The 17,500-nt window shown below is 41.2% G+C and overlaps 1 protein-coding gene across 3 annotated transcripts in view; it reads left to right on the top strand.

Annotated features, from left to right (window-relative positions):
• The window catches only part of hps3 (HPS3 biogenesis of lysosomal organelles complex 2 subunit 1), a 14,780-nt gene extending 8,821 nt beyond the window's left edge, over positions 1-5,959 (top strand). For all 3 annotated transcript variants that reach the window (XM_069725178.1, XM_069725176.1, XM_069725177.1), the window contains 9 exons: positions 315-577; positions 1,339-1,516; positions 1,617-1,850; positions 2,324-2,521; positions 2,712-2,909; positions 3,043-3,147; positions 3,956-4,162; positions 4,264-4,351; positions 5,130-5,959. In XM_069725178.1, the coding sequence (XP_069581279.1) occupies positions 315-577; positions 1,339-1,516; positions 1,617-1,850; positions 2,324-2,521; positions 2,712-2,909; positions 3,043-3,147; positions 3,956-4,162; positions 4,264-4,351; positions 5,130-5,257 (1,599 nt within the window). In that variant the 3' untranslated portion in view covers positions 5,258-5,959. The remainder of the gene's footprint in view (positions 1-314; positions 578-1,338; positions 1,517-1,616; positions 1,851-2,323; positions 2,522-2,711; positions 2,910-3,042; positions 3,148-3,955; positions 4,163-4,263; positions 4,352-5,129) is intronic.
• Positions 5,960-17,500: the final 11,541 nt, after the last annotated feature.

The raw sequence follows: 17,500 nt of genomic DNA, 5'->3' as shown, positions 1-17,500 counted from the left end.
ACCTGCTATAGTGTGTGTGTGTGTGTGTGTGTGTGTGTGTGTGTGTGTGTGTGTGTGTGTGTGTGTGTGTGTGTGTGTGTGTGTGTTTTCAGAAATTACCGGATAAAATGCAGGTTTCTGGTTTCTGATCTGTTTGTATGTAAATGTTCAACTATTACAACCACCTGCCATGTGTTTCTGTTTGTGTACAACCACCTGCCATGTGTTTCTGTTTGTGTACAACCACCTGCCATGTGTTTCTGTTTGTGTACAACCACCTGCCATGTGTTTCTGTTTGTGTACAACCACCTGCCATGTGTCTCTCTGCGTGCCAGGTTGAATATAGTCAGTCCTATGCGGAGCTCAACCCGCAGGCTCAAAGTCTTCAGCACCTCCTCAGCGAAGCTCACCTCCTCCTCCGCGCCTCCTTACTCCAAACATCGGACCGGCAGCAGAGCACCGAGGGCGACCCTGCTGTGGCTGCGCGGACGGATGCAGGCGGAGCAGCCGACAAAAAAGCAGCCGTACAGACAGACAGACGGGAACTGGAGGAGGCACTGAGGCAGAACTGTGCACAGCTGGGAGACTGTTTCAGCAGGTAGCACATAAACACACCTGCAGGACGAACATCCCAAACCGTAACCGCGTGACAACCAATGTACGCAACTATTAATATAAACTCACTGAAGTCACTGAGATTGGTGTCTTTAATAGACACTGCAGTGAGCTATACTGCATCTCTTGGTACATGTCTCACAATAGTGGGAATTCTGCTGGGTGTCAACATATTGACAATATCATTAAGAGAAGGGGAAAAGATAAAAGCTATAGCTGTTGTGAGAAAAGGTTTTTTTTTTTTTTTTGTCAGTAATATGATCTGTTGCTAATTCAAAAAGACTTTTAACAGACTTCGACTAGTCCAGAAAAAGACCTCCATGTCAGAGTTTAGATGTTTATGCCAGTATGACTGAGACCGCATTCATTTCCTGAAAAGCTGAAATAACGAAATCAAAGGCATAATAATCTCACGTTTCTCAAGTAAATCAAATTTGATTATTTCTTGCCTGAAAAATTATTTTCAGAGCATCATCCAAATGCAACAAACTGACTCGCATGATTTAAGAATACGCAGCCGTCTTCACCTTTTTAAATACACATCTCAGCTCTACTATACAACAGATCATACTTAAAGTGTTTTGAATTGGTCTAAAACAAGTGTTTAAATTACCTTTTGGCTGATTTTACAGATTTTCAGTATTGTGTAATCATTGTGTATTTTATTTATTTTTTTTTACTCCATTTACGACCGCAAAATAGCTTGTGTTTCATCAGTATTTGTGTTCCTCCCTGTTCTGTCAGGGGCAGCGTGAAGGACTGTCACCTGGCTCTGCCGTACTACAGGATGTCTGATCTGTCAGTCACAGACGTCATATGCAGAAACCGCCCGCTCCCGGGCTACCCTCACACCTACGGCCCCGGCTTCCTGTTTTACCTCAAACATTACCTGCTGGAAGAAACAGACCACACCCTCAGTCAGGTACCCAAATATTTTAATTACACTTTAAATGCCTTCACCACTTGTTGGCTAAATATGAAAGATTGACAACGAAAGAAAACTCCAATTCTTGTCCCTGCAGGAAGTAACTGATGAGGTCATCGACATTTTCAGCCTATCAGAGCCCTCGATGCTCGTCAGCGTGTGCGCCAGCCCGTCCATGATAAACGTCAGTCCGGCCCGGATGCTGCAGATTTTACAGCGACTGGAGGAAACGGCCGGCGTGTCGGTTCCGCTGACGATCACCATGGCAACCATGATGCTGCGTTTGCGCGACCTGCCGCAGTACATGCAGCTGATGGAGAGACACTCAGAGGTCAGGAGGGGGATTTGTGTTCTTTAACAGAGTGCACCTCTGACGGTCTACTTTAGTTATAAATAATACATTATTGTATTATTAGAATTTGTTATTCTCGCAGCTAAATTCATTGCCAAATGTTAACTTACATTTTTTTCTATCCGTGTTTCAGTTGATTCCTTCGTGGTGTGATGATTAATTTAGCCTAACTGTAGATTTACGCTTATGCATTCAGCCGCTGCTTTAGTCCAAAACTTCAGAGCCGTCCGTCCTGATCTGTGGTGGACTGAATTGTTGGGACAAACAGGAAGGGATGACGTCTGTAATTTTCTCAATTTTTTTTTTTTTTTTTTTTTTTTTTTTTGTAGTCAAAGGAATTCAAATGAATATTTGTGTACAAGAAGTCCAGAGCATGAGACGAGATGATCAAAGATTTTAACTCACGATCGCGTTAAGATGTTAAATCTGTGGCTTCCTCTGCGTGTGTTTAGATGCTGCTGGTGTACGGGTTCATCGAGGAGCCGAGGCTGCTGCTGCACGGCGGAGGTGGACGCCGGCACGCACACGTCTATCCCACAGCGCTGACTCGGCAGCTGGCAAACTCCCATCCTGGACTGCTGGTGGCGGCGATGGTGGCTTTACATGAGAACAACAAAGTTCAGCTGGACCAGGCGGATCACATATTCAAGGTACGCACGCACACACACACACACACAGATGCCTTCAGCTTACAAAATGTCTTTTGATCAGTTGTACATGAAGAATATCAAAAAGTGTGTGTGTGTGTGTGTGTGTGTGTGTGTGTGTGTGTGTGTGTGTGTGTGTGTGTGTGTGTGTGTGTGTGTGTGTGTGTGTGTGTGTGTGTGTGTGTGTGTGCAGGAGCTGGGCTGTGAGAACTGTTTGCAGGTGGATTTCTGGGAGGCGATGCTCATGGCCTCCTCACAGGACGCGGTGATCCAGGAGCTTCTGTTCCGGCTGGCGTCGGTCTACATCGACCGACTGACAAACTCGGATACACACCACGAGCTTCAACACGCGGCTCCAAAACGCAAGTCCCTGAAGACCGCCGACGATCTGGTACGGCGATTTTTGTTTGATTTTGAGTAAAATTCAGAAAGATCAATTCATCATCTAGAGTTATATTTCTTAATTTTGTGTCATAAGGTTCAGAAGTTTGTTTGTGCCGATATCGTCTGTGTGTGTGTTTCAGATCAACTCGTGCTCTCATTACGGCGCTCTGTATCCGTGGCTCACCGTTCTCAGTCCTGCGTACACTACCAGCTACCAACACCAGGAGGCGCTGTACAAACTGCAGGCATGTTTTAAAAAAAAAAAAAAATTTAAGTCTGTTTTTATTAACCACAAAACGTTTTCACAGCTTGTTACAGCAGAAAACTTACTTTTATTCACCTTCAAGTTCACCATGTGACTTTTGCTGAAGAAAAAACTCAGTAAACAAACGGATCAGTTGCAGCAGGCTGTAAATGCTCAACACTGTAACAGTAGCAGAGCTGCACACAAGTCATGTCTGCTGTATATTTTTATTTAAAGGTTAGGGACATGAAATGTAGTTCACCCTTTCTTTTTATGAATTTGGATCTAGGGTTTTTCTTAAAGGTGGCAACACTATTATTAGAATCTGTCTTTAAATTTGACAATTATCAGGCCAAGAAAAAAATATTAAAAAGATGGACAACTCAAAACAGCAGCTTGGCAGCTATTAAATAGAAAAAAAAAAAAAATCTTCCTGGCAGAGTAAAGAAAACTTTTAGGTTGTCAGTACAGAAATTCAGGGACTTTAAAATTAATTAAACACTTTAGAAAAAATGTAACAGAAGAATTAAACATAGAAAGATGAATAAAAAGCCTGTAACATCACACATCAGTATTTTAAAAATGAAAAGAGAAACTGACTCGGTGACATCAACTGAATAGCAACATCCATCTAAAGTGCTAACAATAGCGACAATAAGCTGGTGTTTGTAACTCACACTCAGCAGCGAGCTTCAAGGAGCTTCAGTTGAGTAATAATTTTAAAAGAAAGATTATGTCAGTCGATCTTTTAGAAATGCATCTTCTCTTCTGCTACCGTTGTCCGGTCATTTTCATTGTCCTGGTTGCAGTCTCTGCTGTGTGGTCCGTCCCTGTCCGTGGGCTCCGTCCTGCCTCTGTTGGAGCGTCTGTCCGAGGAGACCTTGTGGGGCTTCAGCCTGCACCTCCTCTGCGCCACCAGAAGGGGGCAGTACGACAGCAGCATTGCGAAGCTGCTGGACCGATGTCCTCAGGCCATCATCGCCTACGCCAATCACCAGTTACAGGACAGAAACATGGTGTGTGCCGAAGCCTACTGCCCTCACTCTGTATCATGGCTGTACGTTTAGTTTATTTTAATTTGATAACCCCGTCTGACGGACATGTCTGATATTGACAGGCATTATGGTGGCAGAAGCTGCTCCCTGAGCTTTGTAACCGGATGCGAGCTGCTGCAGACAACAGCATCCTGCTGGCTGCTCTTAAAGGTGAATTCTTCTTCCAGGGAACTTTCTTTTCTGTTTACGTCCTCACTTTCTTTTGCTGTAATTTAGCCCAAGGGCATTGTTACGCAAGTCATTGTCGACTTGACACGACAGTTCGGCTCCTGTTAAACTGTTGACGATGTTACCGAGCAGGTTTGACAACAATCAGACCTTTATTGTCTGTAAAGTCACGCCATCTGTGTTTTACCAACACAGGGATTTTACAGGTTGTGAAATACTAATATTTTTTTTGTATTCTGTACTTTTAATTTGGCTACTTTTTAAGATAGATAAATATTAGCTAGATAGATGGATTATTTTCCCTCCTGAAGGTTAATCTTGACATTTCAGAAAAAAGTTTGAAGCAACATTTAGACAGCTGAATACATTCAACATGAAAAACCAAGAGTGTCCAGTAATCAAATAGTTACGATGAATATCATACAGCAGTAATGTTTCCCGGTTTGACTTCAAACAGAGACTTCTGTCATCTTTCTTTGTGCATCTCTACTATTTTAATCAAATTAAAGGCAAAATGCCCCCAAAAATATCCTCTATATAAGCAAAAAGACGCATTATTCAGTAAACTGTATGCGAGTCAAAGCAAAATATAACAAATAGACAATACTATTCATATCCTCATTTTGCACACATTAGCCACCGTCTGCTTTAAGTGGATGTATTACTTTTAAGGACGTAGAACGATTAGACGAGTAGAAACTCTGGAAGTGTCAGGAAGTCATGTCATTGTGTTTAATGATCCGGATTTTCATGCAAACAGAGACGCTGGTCGTGGTTGCCATGGAGATGAGCCCCGCAGAGTTCCTGGAACTCATACCTGACGACGGCACGGCTTCTTACTTCCTGCCTCACCTGTTGACGTGTAGCCGTAGACACCTGCGGGCCTGACACACAGACACAAACAAACACACACGCACGCACACACACACACACACACGCACACGCGTACGTCTTTGTCTGCTGTTGGCTGTTAATTTGCTGCACCGGAGCAGTTGAAGCTTCAGTGTTTCGGTCAGAGGACCCTCAAAAGGCTTCAGGATGATTTATCCATCCTGCAGTCTCTGTAATCTTTGCTTGACCTCAGACAATCATGTATTTTACCTACAGTATTAATTTCATTTTGTAACGTTTTAAAATGTGTTTATTTTGCTGTGACAGCTGCGGAGAATAATTTCTAAATATGGTTCATAGCTGCTGAATGACTTCTTCTGTGTCCAGCTGTTGTGACAATAAGCTTTTATTTATTACTCTTTAAGTGCAGAACTTTACAGTTACAGAACATCGAGTGAGCTTTGAGCACTTTTGAGCTGAGTTTCATCGTCTTTGTTACTACACTGAGTTTTTGAATAATCCTGTGCAAAGGTTTGTGGTGAATTTCACAGCTGTTAAATCAGAAAATAACCTATTAGATCAAAAGAAAACAGAAACAAGTCGACCTGTTCTTCATGTTTAATTTATATTGTATTATAAAGTTTGCAACATTTTTTCAGCGAGATAAAGGCATTTTCTTCAAACTACAATCAGTCCAATAAGAACTGTTATTGTTTTACAGCTATTTTCCTCCTTGCATTATACAGTCTGAAAACCCTTTATCCCTTTTGATCATGTGAAACTCTTGTACGTTTGAGTATTCGGCTTCTTGTGAGTTTGAAGTTGCTGCAGTCAGAAGTTGCTGCTTGGCTTGATTGCCGTGCTGATTACAGATTGTTCAGTTTGTGGTTTTGATTAGTCGCCACAGTTTAACCACTGAAATGAAGCACGACATTAAACAAACAGTTTTGACTTTGTCCCAAAGAAAAACAAAACGCATGATTAGATGACGGATCACTGTGGTGTAGTAGCTGCTGTCTGGGCTCCTGTGCAAGTCTGCAGACTAAAGTTATTCGTCAATTGTTACATTTTAACCGTTATTTCACAGTTACTTTGAACACGATGGTCATGAAACATCTTTTATTTTAACTTGCACACAGTATGTTGATCATTTTAAAAGTATCACTTTTCAAAAGCAAGTTAAAGTGCTTCACAAAAGGCAGTAAATCAACAATGCAAACAATTAAGGTTGCAAGGTTTTGGCAAACGCAGTAAAAGCACATTATTTAAGCAATTCTCTGAATTGTAACTCTAAAATAATGAGTTGTTTAAAAGCTTCAAAGTCCAGATTTCTTCATAACCTTTATGTTTTATATTTAATAGTCATTTGTAAGATGTTTTGGGAGGCCAATAAACTGGGATAGTTTGAGGTAAGTGATGCAATCATCTGGTTAATGATGTAATGATGTGTGGAATGGTGTTGATTAATGCTCTCAACTGTGTCTCTTTCTTGTATCTGATCTTCTGTAAACTTCCTCAGACCACATGTTGACTCTAGTCTAAAGATACCACCAAAACAATTAGAGCTTTTTAACAGAAGTGTCGGCCAATGACGGCCTCCGAATCATCCAAAGAACCAATCGCAGCCTTGAGAGCACAGCTGTGAGCCAACCGGAGCTTTGGACTCTGATGGATCTCAGCTTGAGATAATGAGAGCTCAGCTGGTCAGATGGGCCACAGTCACCTCAGGAAAATCTGAAGGTTCAACTGGAAACCTTAAAGGCCTGAAAACAGTAAGGAGGGACAAGAAGGCTCTGATCGTGGAGATGCAAAGAAATCAGGAAAAATAAATGCAAAGAGTGCAGGAAAGATAAACTGAAGACAGAAACAGCAGAACAACAGTAAGTGAAGGGGAAACACAGGGGATCCAGATTTTCTGTTCAGTTGGAGCAGAAAAGATGAAGTTGGGTGAGAAGGTCGCGTTGCTGGACATCACAGAAAGCATCGAGATGGAGCTTATTACTTCAGAGGAGCCTCGAGAGGCGAAAACCAAGCAGAAGAAGGAAAAAGAACACAACTGTCAGCAGGTGGGTCTTCTTTCACACAACATGGAGGCACACAGGATGAGTGAATTTAAAGGAAAGTGTTGATTATAAAAGGTCCATTTAATGTCTGTTTTGTAAAAAAAAACTTGACTGAAAAACAAAAAGTCTAAATATCATGATTTCCATGTAAAACTCATGAACATATTGCAAATCTCGGGTCATGTAAAAAGAAGACTCCCCACTGGTTGTATGCAAAAATGCTGCTGATTCCATCACAATTAATCTAATTTAGGGGTCATGTGATGAGACAAAGCTTCAATTGTCCCCTCAGAGAAACTGATTTGTAACTGTAAAGTCTTAACCACTACAAAACTTCAAATTGAGATCCAATAACACGAGTGCTGGTTTTCACAGTAAAGGATCAATTGACCCAAATCTCAAACATAGTTTCTTACATTATTGTAGTGGCATGCAACCACGCAGAGATGTCTTTTGCAAAGTTTTTGAGTTATCAGTTCTTTTGTGAAAAGGGACTTTATTTTTCTTGCTCTGAGCACCATGTGGGCTTCGTGGCCCAGCAGCAGAACCCTTACCGGCTAATAAAACCCCAGGAAATACAATCAGTGGACCTCAACCTGAGGTCACAAGACAATGAAGAGAACAAGATGGCAGAAAACACCTTTCAAAAAACAAACTTCATCATGAAAGCAGAAAGCAGGGGTTTTGATCCTTGATTGGTAGACATGCAACCAGTGATGAGAAGTCTCAGACTTTTGTTTTGAAGGAATCGTGAGTCAGAAAATCACTCGGGTGAAACTGAGTCATTTAAACTATACAGAATCTTTATTAAAACTGTAAAAGAATTACAGTGACAGAAGCCATGAACTGAAATAATCATGCCCTGTCCACCTTCATGGGAAGTTTACGGTTGTTCATTGTTTATATAATAAAAACCTGTGCTGCTGGTATGTGTCCTTGTGCTCAACCACCGTCCCGCTGTCGCACGCATCAAAGAGAAAATAGAGGTAAAGCTTGAGGATTGGATTTCTTTTGGAATGTTTTTCTGCCACATTAACCCTCATTCCTTTCATTTATTTAGTCCCATCTTCTTTCCGTTTCCTTCCTGCAGGTGTTGCCTCTCATCAGAGTGACAGAGTTCGAGCTGGTGGAGATAAAGTCAAGTGATCCTTCCATCATGACTAAAGTATGTCTTCTTGGGTTTGGTTTTGTTATCATCTGATGGACAAATCACAATAAATCGCACATGCCAATATGGAGACTAAAATCCTGTATTTTCTGGTTGAATGATGATCGCTGTCACCGCTGAGACTTACAGCATCTTGATAATATAATGGCTTAAAAGATGTTTAGTTGGTTAAAAGTACTTCAGTGCACAAATCCATCAATCAATACTGATCTGTTGCCCTATTTATTATGTGTAATCGATCAGCTCTATCGGTCCATATGTCCATTAAAGTGCTGATGTTATGCATATAAATATAGTATAAAGTGCACACTGTCCGCTTTGATTTGTGAATGTGGGATACGTTTGTGTGCTTTGGGCTTTTTTTTTCTCCTTACATTTATATAATTTTAGGTTTAACATAAAATAGATTAATCTACTGACTCTTCTATTAATTATTTTTTTGTTTAACCAATTACTACTACTATTAATGTCCAAAAATGCTAAATTGCCACACTCTTCATCAGATTAAGATCCAAATTTATGCTGGTTTAAGACAGACCAAAGAGGCAAATATTAATTTGTGGGAAGCAGGAATCTTCTCCTGTTTGATCTTTAAAAAAAGAAAGAAAAGTTATTCAATACTTAAAATAATTAATTTGGTATTTAAATTTTCTCAGATTAATATTCTGTTCATTGACTAATGAATTAACTCATCATTTCCATGGTAGAATGTTAGAATCAACGTTCTACTTCTGTATTTGATGCTAAAATATAAAACTTTTCCCAGATACTTTTCCTGCGAAACACCATAAATTGCTTCTCTGCCTGAAGTTAAAATCCTGTCTCGTATAAGAAATTGTGCCATTATTATCTAGCCTGTCCTTTCTACTTTGACTGAGTCCGTTTTCTGTGTCTGTGTTTTGTGGATCCACCTTGTTGCTTGTTGTGTGACGTTGCGCTGTGTTTCAGTTGTCCCCGAACATGATCAATCGTGTCCGATGGAGGAGACCGACTCCACAGAAGAAAGGACTGGTGGTTAAAGATGTGCTCTGTCTACCCAGAGGATACTACATGGCCCCGCTGGAGAGGTGAGACTCCCCGAAGGTGGAGAAATGTTCATGTAGTTCACCAAAGTCTTAATCCGAGACGTCTACTTGTTTCAGTGAGGTGGTGGTTGTTTACAGTATTTGAAGATTTTTGTCCAGAGAAAATGTTTGATATTGGTTGTGGATATTCATGGCTGCAGCCAAACGTTCTTGTGACTGGAACCCAAACACATACTCGTGCACACATTTAGCCTACGCTGCTGACTACTCGTCCATGAGCTGAAGGGCTTCTTGCTCAGAGGTTGAACTGTTGAGAAGAATATATCATAATGTCAGCGCAAGTTGTCCCAAATGACAAGGAGCAAAGTCATCAGACAAACAAATTCCCAGCATGCCTAATTCTTTTGTAACTTTTTAACAATAAAACCGCCTAATTAGATAGACCCAAGTGATGGGTAAAAATATGAGTCGATTTATTTTTAATTAAACAATTACTTTTGTAACACTGAAATAAAAACAAAGATACAACAAATAGGCTGTGACCCAAAACCATAACAATGTATACATAGAAATCATATTCAGGTCATATTTTGATTGTGTTGTTTAATGGTTAAGCTAAGTTGCAATGGTTTTGGCCATTTTTGTTTTTACATGGGCCCCTGACAGCTTCTGGGCCCCACCCTGTTTACATTTAAATAATGTTTACAGCAAAATATTTACACAATTGAATTTGTGACCATAGTCTCTGGTGACACGGCTCTAAAGTGCTGATTTGTATTGACATCCCACAATCTAATAAAATATATCCCTGACATAAACATTCCTTTCTGTTTTTCCAGACAAGTCGTCCCACGAAGTAAAGAACGAGCAGTTCTGGTTGCCATGGGATTGACTGCTCGCATCACTGTTGACTATAGCTGGTCGGCCAATCAGATTGAGAATCGTCTGGTGATGCTCTTCGGTGGGAAGTTTGAAAAGCGGGCTGGACAAACGTTTTCCTTTACATATCTACAGGTGCGTGAGGTATATTTTACATTTAGAATTAAATCAAGTTACTTTCAAAATAAATTGAACTTGTAAAATGTTAAATCTGTCTTAATGTTAATTCGTGATGGTCGTCCCAGTGTTTGCAGGGCTCCAGAGTGCTGTTTATCCCAGACACTCCTGCACAGGGCTGGACTGGAGAGCAAGTGCTCAGGCTCTCTGGACATAGTGCTGTGTACATCCTCAGCGACTACGACTGCCCACAGGTACTCCAAAGCAGCTCTGTGTTCCTCGTTTAAGCGTCTTATCAGGGTCAGCGGTGGAGGATTTTGTCTTTGCAAGAAATCAGCAAGCTAATTTTGACCCATTTTCACATTACATAAAACTGAACTCTTCCTCTGTTGCGTCATCACAAATTTAAGACATCAGTCAATTTAAAGAGTCTGATCCAGCTTTGTAACGGTTCCATGAGCTGGATTCACCCATATATTAGGAGAGAACGGGCCTCTGGGAACAAACATGTAAAAGGCCTCCACTTGTCCTACATGTATAGGAGCAAGACACTCGCACTGAAAGCAGCCATGTTTGGAGTTGTTTGGCATCTTTTGCTGTTGTTTTGTGTCTCGTTTGTTTGTTTGTTTTCATCTGTGGCCATGTATATCTTGTTGTTGCCTTGTGTCGATTTATTTTGCCTCTCTTTGTGATTGGCCTCTTCTTCCTGCATTCATGTATCTTTATAATAATTTTGCATCTCTTTGTCATTGGTTTTTTTTTTTTTTTTTTTTTAGCTCAATCCATCTGACCTCTTCTGCCCCTGCTGAACAGTGACATGAATGTGGCTCTGGGTTTTGCACATTTTCAGGCAGAGGGAGACGGAGGAAACAACTGTGCAGAGGTGAAGACGTGATTATGAAACTGAGGCCCAGCTTGGATACTTTACATCCTAAAGTTGACTCTCTGGAGCTCAAAGGTTTCTGCAGAATTTTAACAAAGTGACTGAGAAGAAAAACACCCTCCAATTTGGGATGTAAGTGTCAGTCTGTTTAATAGTTTAAGCATTCAGACTCTAAATATTGTAATGTCTTTGCGTCCTAAGAACAATAATGTTTTTTAAGAAGAGTAGGAGGGAATGATACTTACCATGGCAACCTCATCTACAATGTTTTGGTGGTTGTAGATGACATGTGATGGATTGTGTTGACAGACTAAAAGTGATTGTACCTCTTAATAAGTTTGTTATCTATATTTTTTTAATATATTAATACTTATTCCAGCAAACCATAGATGGCATAAAGTCATGCACCACCAACATACATTTATTTTCAAACTGCCATTTTGACCACTGACAGAGAAAAGCTCATTATTTATTGGATTTCACATTCATGATCTGATTTATTAAAGACAGGATTTACACATTCACAAGCAAATTTGGGACTTGTTTTCATAATTTTTTGTATTTTGTAATGTTTTAAGGCAGGTCTTGACAGTTTATGTATAAATCTATGTCCTTTAAAATCAAATGCTGAATAAAGTTTCTTTTTAAAGGATTTATTAAAGAAGATCACAACAAATGGGTACTTCAAACAAGTATATATCTTTATTCATCTTTCAAAAGGTGACAATATGTAATGAAATAACTGTCAATCTTTGTTATAAATCTAGTGTTAAATCTAATCCCTAAATCCCTCCGCCTGTGAAGTATGTTAATGAGGTGGACGAAATAATAGGAACACTTCAATAAAATGCAGTCCATTACATAACTACCATTCGCTATGACCTCAGTAATAACTATAAAGTGCAATGATTACCTTTCTCACCATGTCAACAAAAACTGACCAGGTGTGAGCTTTATAAAAGTTGACTTAATGGCAAAGCTGCTGTATTGGATTGGATTAGATTGCATCAGTGTTCCTTATAAAGTGCTCGATGAGTCATCATCAGAACAATAAATAAGAATTTCAGTACAACAATAATTAGAACAAAAAAAATTCTGAATCTGTAAAACTGAGAAGAAATAGACTGTTTCACTTCCATCACAAATTCTTTAGCCTACATTTAATGTCAAAATTGATATATTTCTATGTGCCTGCCACTTAGAAAAAAGAGTGAAACATTCTGTATAATGAAAGGGAGGCGTGAACAAGAAATATTCTTCATAGTTTCCTGGTTACGAGGCTTGTCAGTATGGTATCTGCTTCTCCAGTTACAAAGTGTAGTTACGAAACTTCTAACAAATCAGATTTCTTGGTTTAAGCTTCCTATTGTTTAGTGATACTCTATACTTGAGCCAACTCAACAAATCACACTCCTTTTTCTTTTTGATACAGTCAACACAGCGACTGCAAATATTTGATTTAATTTGACTCAATGATGAAAGACCTAAGAGGGCCTCAAACCAAAGCCTTTGTGTGTCACTCAAAAACCTTTTTTTCTTGCACCTGGTGATCAATCCAGATACGTCGAGTGGCTTAGTTGTAGATAAGATATGATGAAACGATAGAGATGAACTGCCGTGACAAGTTGTGTTAAAACAACACCGCCAGCACAACCTGTCTTTATATATTGGCTTTCTGTCCATGACAAGCTTCTATGGTCCAACTCTAACCCTTTGAATATTTGTCACAGAGACTGTGCGGCTTGTTCCATTCAGAAACTGGTGTCTGAAAATCTAAATGGAGAGAAAACACAAAAATTGATCTTAGTCTCTTTGCATTTTCATTGAAAGTTAGAGGAACAAAAATATTTTAAAGATTTTGTTTCACATACCTGTTTAACAAGCTCAAGGATTGTTCCATTGCTGACCACTCCAAAGGAAGTTATCTTCATCTGTAGACGTGCTAGTGACACCAAGCCTATAGTGGTTTGAAAGCATTACATTTGGAAATGAAAGGAGGGAAACAAATGAATGTGAAACTATTATTCTATGTTTGCAATAACAACAATGGAAAGCGCTTGTTTTGGAAAGTCACTTAATATGGGTATGATTTAAAGTCAACTGACCAGTTGCAGCTGGGGTGCTTGGTGCTACAGTTGCAGCTGGGGTGGTCGGTGCTGAGGTTGATGGTGCTGCTATTGCAGCTCGTGTGGTCGGTATGGCAGTTGGTGGTACTACAGTTGCAACTGGGGTGGTGGGTACTCGAGTTGACGGTGCTGCAGTTGCAGCTGTGGTGGACGGTGGGTGGTGCAGTTGATGGTGATACAGTTGCAGCTGGGGTGGTTGGTGCTGCAGTTGATGGTATAACAGTTGCAGTTCTGTTGGTAAGTGGTGTAGTTGATGGTGCTGCAGTTGCAGCTGGTGTAGTCGGTGCTGCAGTTGATGTTGCTGCAGTTGATGGTATAACAGTTGCAGTTCTGTTGGGAAGTGGTGTAGTTGATGGTGCTGCAGTTACAGATGGGGTGGTCGGTGCTGCAGTTGATGGTGCCACAGTTGCAGCTGGGGTGGTTGGTGCTGCAGTTGATGGTGCTGCAGTTGTTTGTGTTGTAGTTGATGGTGCTGCAGTTGATTGTGCTGTAGTTGATTGTGCTGTAGTTGATGGTGCTGCAGTTGATTGTGCTGTAGTTGTAGGTTTGTGGTGCTGTAGTTGAGGTGTGCTGTAGTTGATGGTGCTGCAGTGGTGCTGTAGTTGATTGTGCTGTAGTTGATTGTGCTGCAGTTGATGGTGCTGTAGTTGATGGTGTGTGCAGTTGATGGTGCTGCAGTTGATGGTGCAGTGTTTTTCTTTGTTGATGGTGCTGTAGTTGATGGTGCTGCAGTTGATTGTGCTGTAGTTGATGGTGCTGTAGTTGATTGTGCTGCAGTTGATTGTGCTGCAGTGAATGGTGCTTCAGTTGATGGTGCTGTAGTTGATGGTGCTGTAGTTGATAGTGCTTCAGTTGATTGTGCTGCAGTTGATGGTGCTGTAGTTGATGGTGCTGTAGTTGATGGTGCTTCAGTTGATGGTGCTGTAGTTGATTGTGCTGTAGTTGATTGTGCTGCAGTTGATGGTGCTGTAGTTGATGGTGCTGTAGTTGATTGTGCTTCAGTTGATGGTGATGTAGTTGATTGTGCTGCATTTGATTGTGCTGAAATTGTTGGTGGTGCAGTTGATTGTGCTGTATTGTGCTGATTGTGCTTCAGTTGATGTGCAGTTGATTGTGCTGTAGTTGTTGATTTTGTTGATGGTTTTGCTTCAGTTGATTGTGCTGTAGTTGATGGTGCTGTAGTTGATGTGCTGTAGTGCTGTAGTTGATTGTGCTGCAGTTGATGGTGCTGTAGTTGATTGTGCTGTAGTTGATGGTGTGGTTGATGGTGCAGTTGATTGTGCTGTAGTTGATTGTGCTTCAGTTGATGATGCTGTGATTGTGCTGCAGTTGATGGTGCTGCAGTTGATGGTGCTGCTTGATGGTGCTGTAGTTGATTGTGCTGTAGTTGAGTTGATTGTGCTTCAGTTGATGGTGCTGTAGTTGATTGTGCTGCAGTTGATTGTGCTGTAGTTGATTGTGCTGCAGTGTGCTGCAGTTGGTGGTGCAGTTGATTGTGCTGTAGTTGATTGTGCTTCATTGAGTTGATGGTGCTGCAGTTGATTGTGCTGTAGTTGATGGTGCTTGATTGTTGATTGTGCTGATTGTGCTTGATGGTGTGCTGCAGTTGATTGTTCTGTAGTTGATTGTGCTGCAGTTGATGGTGCTGTAGTTGATGGTGCTGTAGTTGATGGTGCTTCAGTTGATGATGCTGTAGTTGATTGTGCTGTAGTTGATTGTGCTGTAGTTGATTGTGCTTCAGTTAATGATGCTGTAGTTGATGGTGCTGTAGTTGATGGTGCTGCAGATGATGGTGCTGTAGCCGATGGTGCTTCAGTTGATGGTGCTGTAGTTGATTGTGCTGCAGTTGATTGTGCTGTAGTTGATGGTGCTGTAGTTGATGGTGCTGTAGTTGATTGTGCTTCAGTTGATGGTGCTGTAGTTGATTGTGCTGCAGTTGATGGTCCTGTAGTTGATGGTGCTGTAGTTGATGGTGCTGTAGTTGATTGTGCTTTAGTTGATGATGCTGTAGTGGATTGTGCTGTAGTTGATTGTGCTGTAGTTGATGGTGCTGCAGTTGATTGTGCTGCAGTTGATGGTGCTGCAGTTGATGGTGCTGCAGTTGATGGTGCTGTAGTTGATGGTGTTTTAGCCGATGATGCTTCAGTTGATTTTGCTGTAGTTGATTGTGCTGCAGTTGATGGTGATGTAGTTGATTGTGTGTCAGTTGATTGTGCTTCAGTTGCTGGTGATGTAGTTGATTGTGCTGCATTTGATTGTGCTGAAATTGTTGGTGGTGCAGTTGATTGTGCTGTGGTTGATTTTGCTTCAGTTGATTGTGATGTAGTTGATGGTGGTGCAGTTGATGAGACTGTAGTTGATTGTGCTGCACTTGATTGTGCTGTAGTTGATTGTGCTGTATTTGATGGTGGTGCAGTTGATGGGGCTTCAGTTGATTGTGCTGTAGTTGATGGTGGTACAGGTAATGGGGCTGTAGTTGATTGTGCTGCTTTTGATTGTGCTGAAAATGTTGGTTGTGCAGTTGATTGTGCTGTAGTTGATTGTGCTTCAGTTAATGATGCTGTAGTTGATGGTGCTGTAGTGGATTGTGCTGCAGTTGATGGTGGTGCAGTTGATTTTTCTGCAGTTAATTGTGCTTCAGTTGATTGTGCTGTATTTGATGGTGCTGTAGCCAATGGTGCTTCAGTTGATTGTGCTGTAGTTGATTGTGCTTCAGTTAATGATGCTGTCATTGATTGTGCTGCAGTTGATGATGCTGTAGTGGATTGTGCTGTAGTTGATTGTGCTGCAGATGATGGTGCTGTAGTTGATGGTGCTGTAGCCGATGGTGCTTCAGTTGATTGTGATGCAGTTGATGGTGCTGTAGTTGATGGTGGTGCAGTTGATTGTGCTGCAGTTGATTGTGCTGCAGTTGATGGTGCTGTAGTTGATTGTGCTGCAGTTGATGGTGCTGCAGTTGATTGTGCTGCAGTTGATTGTGCTGTAGTTGATGGTGCTGTAGTTGATGGTGCTGTAGTTGATGGTGCTGCAGTTGATGGTGGTGCAGTTGATTGTGCTGTTGTTGATTGTGCTGAAATTGTTGGTTGTGCAGTTGATTGTGCTTCAGTTGATGGTGCTAGAGTGGATTGTGCTGCAGATGATGGTTGTGCAGTTGATTTTTCTGCTGTTAATTGTGCTGCATTTGATGGTGCTGTATTTGATGGTGCTGTCGCCGATGGTGCTTCAGTTGATGGTGCTGTAGTGGATGGTGCTGTAGTGGATTGTGCTGTAGTTGATTGTGCTGCAGTTGATGGTGCTGTATTGATGGTGCTGTAGCCGATGGTGCTTCAGTTGATTGTGCTGTTGTTGATGATGCTTCAGTTAATGGTGCTGTAGTTGATTGTGCTGCAGTTGATGGTACTGTAGTTGATGGTGCTGCAGATGAAGGTGGTGCTGTTGATTTTTCTGCGTTTGATTGTGCTGCAGTTGATGGTGCTGTAGTTGATAGTGCTGTAGCCGATGGTGCTTCAGTTGATTGTGCTGTAGTTGGTTGTGCTTCAGTTAATGATGCTGAAGTTGATTGTGCTGCAGTTGATGGTGCTGTAGTTGATGGTGCTGTAGTTGATGGTGCTGCAGTTGATGGTGCTTCAGTTGATTGTGCTGTAGTTGATTGTGCTGCAGTTGATGGTGATGTAGTTGATGGTGCTGTAGTTGATTGTGCTTCAGTTGATGGTGATGTAGTTGATTGTGCTGCATTTGATTGTGCTGAAATTGTTGGTGGTGCAGTTGATGGTGCTGTAGTTGATTTTGCTTCAGTTGATTGATTGTGCTGTAGTTGATGTGCTGCAGTTGATTGTGCTGTATGGTGCAGTTGATGAGACTGTAGTTGATTGTGCTGCAGTTGATTGTGCTGTAGTTGATTGTGCTGTAGTTGATGGTGCTGCAGTTGATGGTGCTTCAGTTGATTGTGCTGTAGTTGATGGTGCTGCAGTTGATGGTGCTGTAGTTGATTGTGCTGCTTTTGATTGTGCTGAAAATGTTGGTTGTGCAGTTGATTGTG

This window comes from Brachyistius frenatus, unplaced genomic scaffold, assembly GCF_029030835.1.
Source record: "Brachyistius frenatus isolate BFR_SWC_R1_liver_20210118 unplaced genomic scaffold, ASM2903083v1 Contig_412, whole genome shotgun sequence".
NCBI classification, from domain to species: domain Eukaryota; kingdom Metazoa; phylum Chordata; class Actinopteri; family Embiotocidae; genus Brachyistius; species Brachyistius frenatus.
Note: the sequence above shows the minus strand (reverse complement) of the source record. Positions and strands in the feature narration are given on the sequence as shown.